Source organism: Cannabis sativa, chromosome 6 (assembly GCF_029168945.1).
Source record: "Cannabis sativa cultivar Pink pepper isolate KNU-18-1 chromosome 6, ASM2916894v1, whole genome shotgun sequence".
In the NCBI taxonomy this organism is placed as follows: domain Eukaryota; kingdom Viridiplantae; phylum Streptophyta; class Magnoliopsida; order Rosales; family Cannabaceae; genus Cannabis; species Cannabis sativa.
This window is the reverse complement of record NC_083606.1, coordinates 13,058,324-13,073,752: the sequence shown is the minus strand read 5'-3', so window position 1 is coordinate 13,073,752 and position 15,429 is coordinate 13,058,324. Positions and strand designations below refer to the sequence as shown.

Sequence of the window (15,429 nt, the reverse complement as noted above, 5' to 3'; positions counted from 1 at the left end):
TTCCGTTTTCTTTTAAAGTTTAATTTCCGCGCTTATTTTATTAGTAATCCCGTTTAGGAGATTAGGGTTTCTTAATCATATTGGGTAGCGTGTCTAAATCTTAGGGCGTTACAATTACTCACATAAATTATATTTCTACAAAAGTAAAAATTGATATGTTTCAATGATACTTAAATCTTAAGTAGAGAAATGATACATTTTGCATATTAAAATAGTGAGATCAAATATAAAATAAAGAATACTACATTAAAATTCGTGAGTATGGATAAACTCCCAGTCTATTACACCCAATACATATGCCTATTACACCCAAATTATGGTGTGTGACATGTTTAACAAACTAAGAATTGTTGGACATGGGGTGGAGCCTGCATATCAAACTCCAAACTTTCTTAAATATTTGCCGATTGGTAATCTTCAATGGGAGTGTACATATCAAATTGTGTTCTAACTAAAGTTGTTTCTTAAACGTATTTTAAGTTGTGATAAGGCTGGAATCCGACTTTATGACATGTACACATTTTAAAAATACATGTATACAGTTAGAGTACAATTGTCAAAAAAAAGATCTAGGCCCAAATACCATAAATGAGCATTTCATCAGAAAGGCTATAAGGTCTAAGGTTTACATATTTCATTATCCATCTCACAATACTAGAACCGTGGAATTAAAAATGGACTTGATCAGTGAGAGCGATCGATCTAGGTTCCTAGTTTCTTGAAAAGATCATTAATTTTCTCAAACTTACACCTCGAGTATTAGATTAATTATGATTCACAACAACCTTTAATTTTAGTGGTTATTGAGAATCCATAATTAATCATTAATAATCCACAAGTCATTAATAAAATTCTAATAAGTCATGTTATTTAATAATTACTTACAATTTCTAAACAACATGCATGTTGAACAATTTGCTCTTTAAAGAGTATTTTGGTTCATCCTTAAGATGACTTATTAGAACAATAAGACCAATATTTTCTAGTGATTACATTTTGTACAATAAGAATTCAACTACAATATTAATTTGAGACACAAATTAAACAATATGGAATGCACAGAATTGAAATTGTGGTACAATATGTCATGGATGAATAAATGAATATCCTAAAGAGCAATGAAGGCTATCTTTAGTAAAGTTGCCTAACGGGGTGGAGAACATTCAATAAGCATAAATTTTTTCACCAATAAATACTTATTAGGCAACATGGAGAAATGTAAGGATATAAAACCAAATTCATTGCTAAGAAGTTCATTTTGAACTAAGAATCAATAACAAAGGAGACTTACATTCTCACTTGTCTTTATAAAAAGATTCTATTATATAGACCTTGGCATTTGTTGCTCGTTTCAATTCATTAATCAATTTCAAACAGTGAAGTAGAGGAAAAGGTATACAGACTGCCATAAAGATTTTCCTCTAATAGTGGTGAACATATGCAAGCTTTAAAAGTGTACCTATAGATTAAAACAAATATATCACAAATTGGTATTTTCATTATATCATCTTTTCCTTTAGGTTTGAGAAGAGAATTATAGAAATAATCATATACCAGAAGGTTAGTGGGAGTAGTATTTGTTTTATACATAGACAATATATTACTTGCAAATGATAATAAAGTTTCATATATAAGGTGAAAATAATTCATATCTCGAATTACTATTTTGAAATAAAGAATATAAATAACATATATAATTTTAATTAATTAGAGAGTAGCCACAGCATCTTTGATTAAATAAAATTATGGATTATTCATCTCATGTTACTTTTATCTTTAAGTATGGTAAATTTAACTCACACCAATATCTGAAAAATGATCAAGAATGAGAATAAATTAAGAACATTCCTTTGCTTCTATTTTTAGAAGCCTAATGTATGCTTAAGAGTCTGAATAAGATTTTGTATTACATTTTGATAACTCTAGAAATTAGAGTTATTTTTCACATTTTTTTAGCTAAAATTGGCTTAGTTCTTAAGTTTTTTTTAATTAATTGAGTAAGTTTTTAATTATTTTTGGATTTATTAGCCTTATATTTATTTTATAGTTTATTATATGTTTTTATAATTATTTTGTGATAATATGTTATGTGTTATTTATTTAAAATTTTATTTTAGTTTCTAATTTATTTTATGTATTTTTAGGTGTAATTGGTGGTGAAGATTAGGAATAAATTGGAGAAATATTGAAGAAATGGGGCTAAAATACAATTTCAAAAAGAAAATCTGATGAGCCTTTATGCAAATCCCACTCTCGGTCAAAGTCAACAGCCCATCTGGACCGTCCGTTTACCAATCGTGCGGCTGAGGATGGCGAGTGTAATTCACCCCAGACAGGCGCAAGTGAAGCCTGCAGCGTGGTCCCCAGCATCAGCTCCCTCTTCTCCTTCCTTCCACGCGGGTCCCAGCCATCAGCTCCCCTCCAACCGCTGCCTGCCACGCGTCTCTCTGGTCCCCAGCCCGTCAGCGCCGAACGAACAGAAGCTCGCCACGTGTCCACCTGCTGAGAAAAAAAGAGAAGAAGATAAAAGTGAAGTGTTAATTGATTTACTCATCCGAAAATCACATTCACAAACACCAAATATTTCATTTTCTCCCACATATTACACATAAATATTCTATTTACTCTTCCCAATTTATTTCACCTAAATAAACATTCCTAATTTATTTTTACCCTATCTTTTCACTATTTTTCCATCCAAACAAACATTTATTTTTTCCAATACTCTTACACATACTCTATTTAACCCTTCTCTTCCCAACACTAATTAAATTAATCATTTTATTGATTTTATTTTGATTAATTTAATCCTCAAATTTTGCCTATAAATATGGTGTTGGAAGACCATTTCAAACACATCTCTTCACCCCCCTAAACACCTCTTCAACCCAAAACACTTCTCCATTCCACACTCTTTATTTTTACCATTTTCTTTCTACCATTTTTACATTTTGAAGAGCATGTCAAGTATGTTTATCTTTTGTAATTTTTATCTAGTTATGAGCCTCTAATCTTTTTTCAAGATTATTAAGATGATGATGAAGCAAAATGTAACTAGATAGTGTTTATGTTTGTATGTTGATTTCCTATTTGTGCTATAAAGTTCATGGATTTTTCTATCAAAAATATGTCTTTTTCATCTTCAATATTATGTATTTTTGATTGTTAAAGCATATTTCTACTTAGTTCTTCATTATGCAAAAATATAATACTCATGGATTAAATGTCTTTCATTAAATTGTTTACATCTAATTCTTAGAATATAAGTGTTATATTTTGCCTAAACATAGTTTCTTTGATTTTGTGTAGTTTCATTAAATTGTAACACATTTAATGCTTAGAAATTATACATTTTATAAGTGAAGAAAAATCCTACCTTTTTGAAAATAACTTGTACTTAAATGAAAAATATATTTTGGAAAATATGGTGAGACTTATTTCAACTATATCTAAAATTTGGGAATCAATATACTTATAAATATTATTGAACTTGCATTTTGTGGATTCTAATATCTTAATAATCTTATTTTACACATCTTATTTGAAAATCATTTTCATACTCACTCATCTTTAATCTTAAGTATTTTAGTTACTTGTCTTTTATTTTATTTTGCAAAACTAAAATCTCATCAAATATTTGGAGTTAGGTTAGAATATTCTTATTTTGTTTGAAATAGTTTCTTTTGATGTTAGTCAACTCCCATGGGTTCGACCTTGCACTTACATGAACACTATATTCCGAAACGATTCGTGCACTTGCGAGTATAAATATTAAAACACTCACTTTTGGGAACAACACATTTGTTTTAGGATTGTTAAGTAGTATCAGAAAAACTAAAGTTAAGACCACTTTATTTTTCATACACAGTGATGAAGTGTCTTTAAGATACTAAAAATTATATTTATACATATTTTGTTAAGATGAATTGACCATCTAGAAATATAGTTAACCAATTAGATTCTAACGTACTTCACTGGTTATATTGATTCACGTAAATCAATATCAAATTACGTCCTTAAGATTGTCAGTAAGTTGTATTGTGGAGAATCTTGATTGTTATTTTCACTATAAAAGTCAGATTCATTGTTTTGAGGATACATCTCGTATGATGTATTATAGAGTTTCATAGTAGGCTTAGAGTTCAGAATTACAGTTTCATTAGGCCATTAAGAAAATTTTGTGACAAATTCAGCTACAACATTTATGGCTAATACCTATAAGGGTACTGGTCGAAGCTAGCACATCGACATTAAGTATTTAGCCATAAAATGCATGATAAGTGGTCATTAATCACGGAAAATGAATTTGGTGATCGCATCTCCTTGACTAAAGGCATGCCACAACCAAGACCGACTCTATGTTAATTTGGGCCTTATACAAAAATAAAAATTGGGGTCCAGTGAAAAAGTGAGGCTATTGGGATTTAAACTCTCAACCTCTTAGTTGTTAAACTAATCAATTACCACTAGACTACAACACATATTTAGCATTAAAAGTATCATTATTTATTTTATTACTAACTATATTTTAAATTTTTTTTTGAAATAGGACCCTGAGCGGTGGGGGGCCTAAGGCGGCCGCCTCATTCGTCTTAGCTCAGGGTCGGCCCAGGCCGCAACACAAATTTAAGGATTGTAAAGTAAATATGGGATTCAGTTACCCCATATGCAGTTTTTGTTTGTACAACTAAAATTATTCAATAAAACTCTAATTTTGATATTTTCTCATATTTATGTGCACCTTAATTTTGTCTGAGAAAATTATCATAAGAGGACCAGAATAAACATAAGGTTTATAGTTTATTTGCTTAAGTAAGTATATTGTTATATAATAAATATATCGTAATACATGGAAGATAATACTCAACATATAATGAGGACCTATCGTTGTGATTCATATGTTTATTATGTAATGAGGAACGTTAGATTTTAAGTGAAAAATTAATTAGATACTAACCAAGTGGGAGAATGTTAGAATATTTTAATATTGTAACAAATCAATTATTTTATTTAATTTGATTTATAACATATAATTAATTATTTACTAATTAATTAAAATATTCTAATTATGGTCAAATTTAATTACCAAATATTTTAGTTACCTGATTTAATTTTTTACATTAATTATCAAAATATTTTGATAATTAATTGTGACAGAGACTTTGATGGAAGATCTCACCTATATAAATATAAGATCTCGGTTCCCGAGCTCACTACTCATTCTGTGAAACACAATAAATCCATCTAAAAAGAGTAGAGAGAGCTTGGAAGCCCGATTACCCACATCAATCAGTTTTCTTTTTAGATCAAAGTTTGTGTGGGATTGAAAAGCTCAAAAAATCAATGACTAGAGATATTTCGATCCTTATTCATAGTGCATATATGTTTGATTAATTTCGTATTTTATACATAATCATATGCGTTTCAGTTTATACATATAAATGTGTAACACATCTGAGTTGGAAATTAGAGTAGAGAATAATATATGGGTCCAAAATAAGTGAACATTATGAGTCCATGCATGCTATATGCCACTTAATAATCTTAGATATATTATACAAACACCAAACCATGAAATTAAAGGTCAACTTATACATTGAGGGAATTTAGTTTGTTCAATAGAATATTCCACAGAATATATATATGGATCGATATATTAAATAAAGACTTACACTTGATTACTACATTATATAATTAAAAATTAAATTAAAATCTAAACCAACCATTATCAATAATTAATATGCTTGATTAAGGTAAGTTATCACTAAGAATGTCATCATATAATATCTGATGTTGTTAAATATAATTAATTAAGGATTGACACCCACACCTTGTGCTGGCGATGGAGGTGAATGTTTTGGGGTACAGTCCTTAGCACCGTTGGACAACCTGTAATTAATTATTAACAACAATAAATATTAGTAAATTCAACCCATAAATTAATAATATTAGCAAAAGTAATTAACTAATTAATAATAAAAACATTTACATAATTAATTATAAAAAGAAACATACGTATTACAATGGCGGGCAGCAAAGGAGGGATTTTGAAAGAGAATAATTATAATAAGAATAACACACAACAATCGTAAAGCCAACCATAATAATAGCTTCATCTTCGATATCCTAATTCCTGTCTATCTTATATGTATAAATATCAAACCTTGTTTACTTACATTACACATATATATAAGAACTTAAGAAGTAAAGAAAGTCAATTCATGAATCTCACTCAGTCAACCATATAAATTATATTTTCAAATAAATTAATATTAATATTATAAATTATTATTTATGATTTTGGTAGCTGATTGATCAATTTTCAAGTTCACACGTACACACGTATAAATATCCTAATTATTAATTGGTAGAAGTACTGATTTTTAGCTGAACAATAGTGAGTGCATGCATGGTAGATACTATAGACCACTTTTTTTAGTCAAATCATTATTATTAATGTGATTTTATATTGTATATATATGAATCAGGTCTGCCTTTATAGTATACTTAGACAAATGATCTCTAGGTAAACCTTTTCTCCCCAAAGAACTATTATATAGATATGGGTAAATAACGGTATAAATATCCAAAGTTTTAAGTTTATAAGGGACATAAACCCAAGATTTATTGTTAGCGGCATAAGTACTCAATGTTTGTAAAACTGTAATTTTTTTCCAGTTTCATCAATACAGACTGTGTTTTTGAATTTATTAAAAGAACATTTGGAAGTAACTGGTACTACATATTTCTAACTAGACTCAATGATCTAAAATTCGGGCCTATATGTGTCATATTTAAGAAAATAACAGAGTCTGCATGTACTGACAAAATTAGAGAAAAGTTATAGATTTACAAACATTAGATACTTATGCCGTTAAAAATAAACATTAAATTTATGCGGCTTACAAACATAAAATTTTGGGTACTTATGTAGCTATTTACTCTATAAATATAAATATATATATATTATGAAAAACGTTTAAAATGTGCATGATTTATATATTGGCAAAAGCAAGTAATGGGAATGGAACTGATCATAAATTAAATGAAGAATATAATAAAGTCATTAATGGTACGTACTAGCAAATTATTTAATTTGTACAGAAAAAAGACAACTATATGTGGAGATCACGCGTCGGATATGAAAGATAGATCTATATTATATATACTACTGAAAAGAAAAGAAAAAGGTTTGGGCGACTCTTTAAAATATAGAAGAGATCTATATTATGTAAAGGCTAATTAGGTTTGCGCCGCTCTTTAAAATATAGAAGAGATCTATATTATATAAAGACTAATTAGTAATTTTTTCTCTCAAACTTTGACATGTACTAAATTTCTCTGAACTTTTTTGACCGTTAAAAATTCTCTCCGAACTATTGAGATTGTTAAATTTAAGGACTTTTGTCTAATTTCATTCAATTTCACTGTTTCAGTGATTGTTTATGTACTAAACCATGCTCCCCAGACTTTGATATCAACCAAATCATGCCCCTCAAACTTTGATATGTACTAAATCATGTCCCTTGAACTTTCATCCATGTTAGAATTTTTTATTAAAATTAGACAAAAGTCCTTAAATTTAACAATCTCAATAGTTCGAGGGGAATTTTTAACGGCTAAATAAGTTCAGGGGGCACGATTTAGTACATGTGAAAGTTCGGGGAGAAAAATTACTAATTATCCTTATATAAACTACTGAAAAGAAGAAAAAAAAAAGGGTTTGGGCGACTACTCTTCAAAATAGTCGGGTAAATTATTATTGATGGTTTACAAGATTGACACTTACCACCAACACAAAACGGAATAAAATAGGTGTCGGCTCACTGCAAAAAAAAATTAGATTTTTTATCATAACATTTTAGCTATAACAAAAATAATTTGTGACTAAATATGTATTTTTGTTACAACTCATAACAAAAAAATATTTTAGTTACAATGAATTTTATGTGATAGTTTTAAAATTTTAAATATCATAATTAGTAAAAGGTTACAACTAAATATTGCGATCAAAGAGATAACAAACTGGTGTGGCATTTTTGATTGGCCTTCCGACATCAGAGAGTGATTATCGAGGTCTTCCAACAGCCTGCAAGAGAAAGTGCTCAATACAGTAGTTTTGGCAACATTGTACACTGTTTGGATTAATAGAAATTGTTGTATCTTTGAGATGAAATGTAAGACACCTAGAGCTATGAGTAAAGAGATCAAATCTTGTGTAAAATTCAGGTTCTTAAGCGGCTATAATGGGGGAAAGAGAAAGCTTGATAGCTTTATTTTTAATGTAATTTCAGGTTGGCTTTGAGGGCTGGGGGTTTCGGCCAGTTGCTTTGTTTTGCTTTTGTTCTTTGTATTGTTCTTGTCTGTTTGAATAAAGATTCTTCTTCTTGTTCAAAAAAAAAAATATAGATTTTTATCCCTTGAAAGTTGACCAATACAAAAAAAAATTTCCTCTTTCATTCAAAAAAAAAAAATTAAAAATTGTAATATAATATATTAATTCTGAAAAAATTAATAAAATATTAAATTAATTAAAAAGATATTATGTTTACTTTAGAAAAATTAAATTTTTCCTAAGACGAATATATTTCAAATTTTATTTTATTTATAAATACGTATCTTAAAATATAATACCAAAATTATTGAAAATACAATAATTAATTTAAACAAACTAAAATTTTTTGAAAAAAAAAATAGACTTATTTATATTTATAAACTCATATTTTTAAAAAAATAATAATAAATAAATAAATAATTCAAAATTCAATAAAAAATAAAATTATTTTGGAATAAAAGTTAGAAATTAAACTAAAAAAATATTATGTTTACTTAAACAAATCTATATTTTTTGAGAGAAAAAAATAAACTCAAACTTATTTCCGTAAAATTTATTTTTACAAAAATGAATTTTTAATATATATGTTTTATATCTTAATAGAATTTTTAGTAAAAAAATAAATAATTTTTTAAATCTCTTAATCAGTTTTAAAATTTTAATGTATTTTTTAATTTTTTTAATCATTCAAAATGATTTTGTTTAAGATCTAAATTAATTTTTAAGACTTACTAAAAAAAAATATTAAATTTTTCTCGTTTTTATTTTAAGTGAGTACGATTTAATAGTTATCAAAATTTAGGAGGCAAAGTTACTAATTTATAAAGACACGTAAACATTTAAACAGAATAATGAAATGAAACCTAACAAAAGAACTAAATTTCTCTAAATGTAAAATTTCGGGACGTATTCTTAACAAACCGTAATTTAAGGGGGCTAATCTACTTATGGACATCACGAAATTACGCTTTTGCATTCATGCTTTTTCTCCTCTTTAAATCATCAAGGGCTTTAAATCTATAGTTATATGTAATATTTTATGTATAGAATTTAATCTTAATATTAAATATTTTAAGAGTGTTAGAGAATTATAACAATGAGTACAATTATATATTTCAACATATTTTTTTTTATTAAAATTTGGATGTATGGGACCTAATATTAACAGGTCATGTCATATCATGTAGTTTTTTGTAGAGCTTAAAAAGTAGAATTGCTTATCCAATAGCATTATTTCCTTTCCTTCTTTCTTTGAAACCATGCAAATGCGCTTTATATGCTTCTTCACTAAATGGCAATCCCTCCAACAACACTCCTCAGGTATTGCTTCTTCAAGTGATTGTTAGCCCTACATTATGTCCACAAACCAAGTTAGTTCAGCACTCATTAAGAACACTAAAATCATTACACAATTTACAGTCATTTTTCCACTAGCTACCACAATATTCCCAACTATCTAAAGATAAGAAAATTGACCAACAAAGTACAACATATTTAAAACAGCTAATAGATGGACCGACTTAGTTTCCAAATTATGACTACTAAAGAGTGATCCTCTTTTAGTTTAAATTGAATATTTGACAAGTTCGTATTCACATTTTATAATTTCTTCTAAATGTTAGTTTTGGTTTAGAGTTTTACTCACCAGTACTGGTTGCGCAGCACAAAGGCATCGGTGGCCAACTTCTTCCCATCGTCATTGCGGTTCCAATGGTAAAGTGCGTGTGTTCGGTTCATGATCTCCAACGTTGAATGCCCATAACTTGCTTCTCGGAATGCAGAATAGTTTGGTTGTGGATCAAGAAATCTACATTTTCCACAAAATCATCAGTCACAACAAATATGAAAGAAAAAATGACGATTGTATTTTCTTATGTACATTATAGAAAAATTAAAACTTATAACTGTAATTTTATGAAATTTAGAACAATTATAAATATGTGAAAAAAAAATTCTCTATCAAACTTGTAAAAGACAACTTTCTCCATATTTTCTCTAAAAATGTTTCTTGTTAAAATCCAATGTCAATAAGCCTATTCCTACTCTTTTCTACAGCATGTAGAGATACTTTTAACACCATAAATTTCCATGAATGAATTACATAGTTGGAGCATTAATGTTTTCAACATTTGAAGAATTTATAATAATCCAATTTTTTTATATGACAATCCACATTATTACACATTTTAAAAAAATTATGAATAATATAAGATATCGAAAACAAAATTTAAAACAGTCAATTACAGCATATAAAAAAAATAAACACACATGTAACTAAATGCTTGAATCTAATTTTTAGATTATTTTAAATTTTCCAAAAATGGGTGGAATGCTTGTTATAAGTACAATGTACATATTCATATACGAAAATTTGAGTTGTAATTTCTCTACTGCTAAAAATAGGAACAAGAGTGGTGCTCTACTGTAGAATTTTCCTATTTATATAATCTAAATATCAAAAAAAAAAAAGGTTTTACCTTTCAGCAAGACCACCTTTGTTTCCTCCATCTCCGACTGTTATGTAAACTGGAGCTGATTCATCTGGTGCAGGGTAAGCATCACCACTTGTAACATTGTACCTTATATTGGAAATTCTATACTGAGAAATAATGAAGAAAAAGACAGGAAACAGTCTTAGCAAAATGAATAAAATTGTTATGGAATTAACCTAATATTGTTATGGTATTAACAGATAATAGCAACATAAGAAATTATATACATTTGAAAAAAAAATAAAAACCTGTTTTCTGTGTCTTCACCTACTATAAAACCATGTTGCTATTATATCAAAGTTTGAGTTCTCTCTTGTGACGCTAGAGAAGACACTAGATAAATTTTCTTTAGAGTATGTTATGCTTGAAAGTTTAATGTAATTAAAATCTAGTTAGGAGAGGAAGAAAAGCATACTGATCTTTCATAAGCATGAACATGTCCAGCAAAGATGACATCAACTCTGTATTCAACAAACCAATTCTCGAAGACACTTCTCATGCTTTCGCCTTCCATGAAGTGTGCGCTGTTGCTGTTATAGATTGGAACGTGCATAAGAATAATCAGCCACGGTGTCTTCTCCCTATCAACCTTTCCAAGTTCTTCTCTCAACCACGTCCATTGAGGCGTGTATTTCACTTCATATGAGAACAGATTATAGAATGAGATATTAAAAAGAATGAGTAGTGTGTGCTAAGTTCTGACAAAGCAAAGAAAGAAAAAAAGAGATATAACTGAACAAGGAAGGGGAACAAACATTTGATGGAGTGTTTACTGACCAAGTAGGAATTATAATGAAAATCAAAGAGGTAGGATCAAGAATTAAGAGATTCATACCAAATGGAGAATAACTGGAGAGGACAATTATATGAGCAGATGCGCGTCTGATTGCATACCAAAGAGGGCTGCTACTTTTGCATGCCTTATAAGGAGTAGTGTATCGTTCGAGGTAGGATTTGAAAGGAGTAACTTCTTCCTACAAATGTTTATACATATATACTTGTTAAGCATTTGAATGAGAGGAAAGGCTAATATTGCATAATAGAACTTAAAACAATAATTCTGTAAGGTATTCTTAATCTTTTTTAAAGACTCTTAGGTTGAGCAAAACAGACAGAAGTGAACATGACAACTATTGCAACTAAATTCTTTTTCACTGCCCATATTTCCTTTTTCAAGAATTTATTAGTTTCTAAATCTCATGTTTGGTAAAGCATTTCAAGTACTAAATATGATGTAACAAGCAGTTTACTTGAAATATCTATTGTTAACGCTTTACCAAATCAGGGAAGTACTCGATTTCATGATTTCCAATGTTCCAAATCCAGGGTTGATATGCAGTGCTTCGTTCAATAAACCGACCCCACGTATCCCAACGTAAGCCAATATCATTAAACTGATATCTATCAGCATATGAAAGATCTCCCAGAAATAAGACTGCCTTGGCTCCACTCTGCTTGTAATGCTCCAGAGTGGAAAGGGAATTATATGTTTGCCCCAAATCTCCTGCAATACTTAACATTTTGTACATATTATGCAGAATCCTCTTGTAAGTGTACTTTTTGATAAGAGAGGTATCAAGCATGGATGACTTACGAAAAGTACCATAGAATGTATTTAAAATAGCTTCTCAAAGTATATCAAAATGGAGAAATTAGTCTAAATATGTAGCCAGAATAGTAAGGAAACCCGACGACTCACCAATAATACCGAATTTGTAAGGTGTATCTGGATTGATCGCTGGAGGTGTTTCGAACCAAAATTCTCTGGCTGTATCACCACTCCCAATTTTGTAGTGGTATTTTGTGTTATACTGAACTTGCACAAGTCATTACATATATGTTAAAATGAACTGTATTAGTGTGTTGTGCTCAACAGCATCGATATGTTAAAATGAGCTGTATTATTACCTCAAGGTTGTCAACAAGGCAGTGATGGATATAACCGGACTTATATTTGTAGAAAGTGTAATTGCTGACTGTTCCCTCTGCTGTGAACTCATATTTATTCTCAGATTTTCCATATTGTACTTTACTTGATCCTGGTTCATTGGGTGAAACCCATGAGATTATTACAGCTCTACCATCATAATCACCTTGAGTGATGTGAACCTACAACCCAGAAATATGAGGTTCATGAAATACAAATAGATATGGGAAAGAAATGAAATGAAACATATGATAGAATAGATAATACAATTATGATCAACTAAAGTACTCTAAAGAAAATTTTTACTTGTTGCGGTGCATTATAACCATTTGGAACTGCAAATGCTTCATCATCAAGAGGGATATCAGCTGCCGGCCACACTGACCGTACGAATGTGCTTGTTATCCCCGCATTCGCCTTGTCCAGAATGCTTGTGAAGAGAAAAAATTTGACTATGATTTGAAACAACAGGGATTGCCTCGTTGCAACCTCAGCCATGGTTAGGGATGGAGCCTGTGAATCACAATGGACTGACTACCTACATCTCAAAAATACAAAAGTAATTTTTACTTACTATGAAAAATCAACCAGAGAAACATGAACACTGCAATGCACCTACAAAGTTTCAACCCATTACTACAATATTTCAAAATATCAAATGATTTAGTTTGAGAAACCTCAGGATAAACACTTGTTGGAGGTACATGTAGCGTCATAAAAAGTGTTAGAGAGTCCCACATTGATAATATGTGGAAATTAAATACCACAAGATGCATGGGCTACTTGTTGGGGTATCAACCCAAGTCTCACATTGGAAGAATAGACAAGAGTTGTCTTGGATATAAGTGTTCCACCTTCTCCATTAGTATAAGGTTTTTCAACAAAACCGTGAGGGCTTAGGCTCGAAGCGGACAATATCATACTAATATGACAGTCAAGGTGAGATAGCGGCTCAACAAGTGGTATCAGAGCCAAAGATTTCAGAGCGCTGGGATAGTGGGCTGCATTTGTGATGTGTGGAAGAAACCCTCAATAACCTCGCGATTAAAGATCTATATGGTGTCAGGTGGCGTGTCCCGTTGATGATTACGGCAGTACAAGATGGAGATCGGTGTTAGGACCTGTGTCGAAAGTCTTCCTAGAAAAGGTGATGGTCAGGCGGCGAGTTCCCTTAGTAATAGCGGTGGCATAAGGTGGTTTCGCTGGAGGGGAGGCCACAAGTATGTGGTCCTTGGTTTGAGGGGAGGATTGTTGGGGTATCAACCCAAGTCTCACATTGAAAGAATAGACAAGAGTTGTCTTGGATATAAGTAAACACCTTCTCCATTAGTATGAGGCCTTTTGGAAAGGTGCCTAAAAATAAAACCGTGAGGGCTTTGGCTCGAAGTAGACAATATCATATTAATGTGAGAGTCAAGGTGAGGTAGCGGCCCAGCACTACTCATCTCATTACCAATTAGTTTTGAGATGGAACTCTATGCAACTTATACCATACACTCACCTATTAATACTTCCTCGACCGCATTCTAACAAAAAGATAGTAACACTACAAAATATAAATTCTAAAGGCCACAATCGAGCCTAATTACCCATGCAAATCTGCTTCTTATTCTTTATTTCTGGGAATAAAAATCATACATTTATTTTCTTGTTTCTAAAACAACTACAGCTAAGGTTGACACACAACTGCACTCTGCAGTTTAATATAAATGACATGAAAATGAGTGGCCAAATAATATAATTGTCTAGATAGAATAATAAAAATCACCTGAATCCTCCATTACTAACTTTGATTTGAATCACAGACTCCTACTTATCAAACCTCTTCTTGTATTATTAGTTATATATACCCAAGTGCCCGGATTCCAACCTCACATCTAAGTTGACACCTCAATATTCAACTCAAAACAAATCATTTCCAGAAACGAGCTACGGAATCGAAACATGCCCATTTAACTGTAACTGGTATCCATTTCAAAAAAAAAAAACTATAAACTATAAACTGGTAATTTTAACTTGTGAGCATCAAAATGAATTAACCGATACCCAATTTGCTTAAGCTGAATCTAAATCAAATTCAATAACTATAATGAACATTCAGCATACTTCAAAATATGAAAATTTCTACTCAAAAAAGGAAAAAAGGAAAAGGGTTTAAAAAGTGCTACGAAAAAACAAACCTGAAACTTTTTGTAGGCAGCAAAGCAAAGCAGCGTGGAACAGTACTACGCAAAGGGGTTGATGTTTGGATATAAAAGGAATCGAATATAATACGTGTTAGTTTCCATTTCCAATTTCATGAAGTACCACATCCATTAATATAGTTATTTTTTTATAAACCCCAACACTATCTTTCCCAAAGGAAAAAAACAAAAACAAACTCTTATGTCTCTTTTTGTTTTGGATTAGAAATTCGTGCTATCCTTGAATAAAACAAACTACAGAAGTATCAACTTGTAGTATGTAATAAGGGCAGTGTGAAGAGCAGAAGAGGATAATGAAAATGAAACAACACTTGTTTCTTTTGTCTTTATGAGACAATGATTGCATTTTTTTCCCAAAGAACCATACTTTCTTACCCTTTTTCTTTTTTTCTATTTTTTTTTTTTTGTATCTATCGGATTTGTTTATCCTAAAATTTTGCCATAAAAGAAAAATAAATAAATAATTTAAAA

At 30.1% G+C, this 15,429-nt stretch overlaps 1 protein-coding gene across 2 annotated transcripts; it reads right to left on the bottom strand.

Moving 5' to 3' along the window:
- Window positions 1-9,448: 9,448 nt before the first annotated feature.
- LOC133028909 (bifunctional purple acid phosphatase 26-like) lies at window positions 9,449-15,396 on the bottom strand. 2 transcript variants are annotated; one of them, XM_030654709.2, is made up of 11 exons: window positions 14,935-15,330; window positions 14,523-14,683; window positions 13,061-13,292; window positions 12,736-12,936; window positions 12,527-12,638; window positions 12,105-12,331; window positions 11,663-11,801; window positions 11,243-11,463; window positions 10,813-10,934; window positions 9,981-10,142; window positions 9,449-9,683 (listed from the first exon to the last, which is right to left on the bottom strand). In XM_030654709.2, exons 3-11 carry the CDS (start codon window positions 13,250-13,252, stop codon window positions 9,623-9,625), a joined length of 1,437 nt encoding a protein of 478 aa, XP_030510569.1. In that variant the 5' UTR covers window positions 13,253-13,292; window positions 14,523-14,683; window positions 14,935-15,330; the 3' UTR covers window positions 9,449-9,622. The 2 variants fall into 2 exon arrangements, with proteins under 2 accessions (XP_030510569.1, XP_030510568.1); XM_030654708.2 differs by lacking the exon at window positions 14,523-14,683 and having other exon boundaries at window positions 14,935-15,396.
- Window positions 15,397-15,429: the final 33 nt, after the last annotated feature.

Excerpts from the sequence above, each read along its gene's own strand:
- LOC133028909 (XM_030654708.2), bottom strand. The coding sequence starts at position 13,252 with ATGGCTGAGGTTGCAACGAGGCAATCCCTGTTGTTTCAAATCATAGTC. Across the intron at positions 12,332-12,526 it reads TTACAAATTCGGTATTATTG|GAGATTTGGGGCAAACATAT; the intron begins GTGAGTCGTCGG and ends TAAGTATTGCAG. Across the intron at positions 10,935-11,242 it reads TTCATGCTTATGAAAGATCA|TATAGAATTTCCAATATAAG; the intron begins GTATGCTTTTCT and ends ATTATTTCTCAG.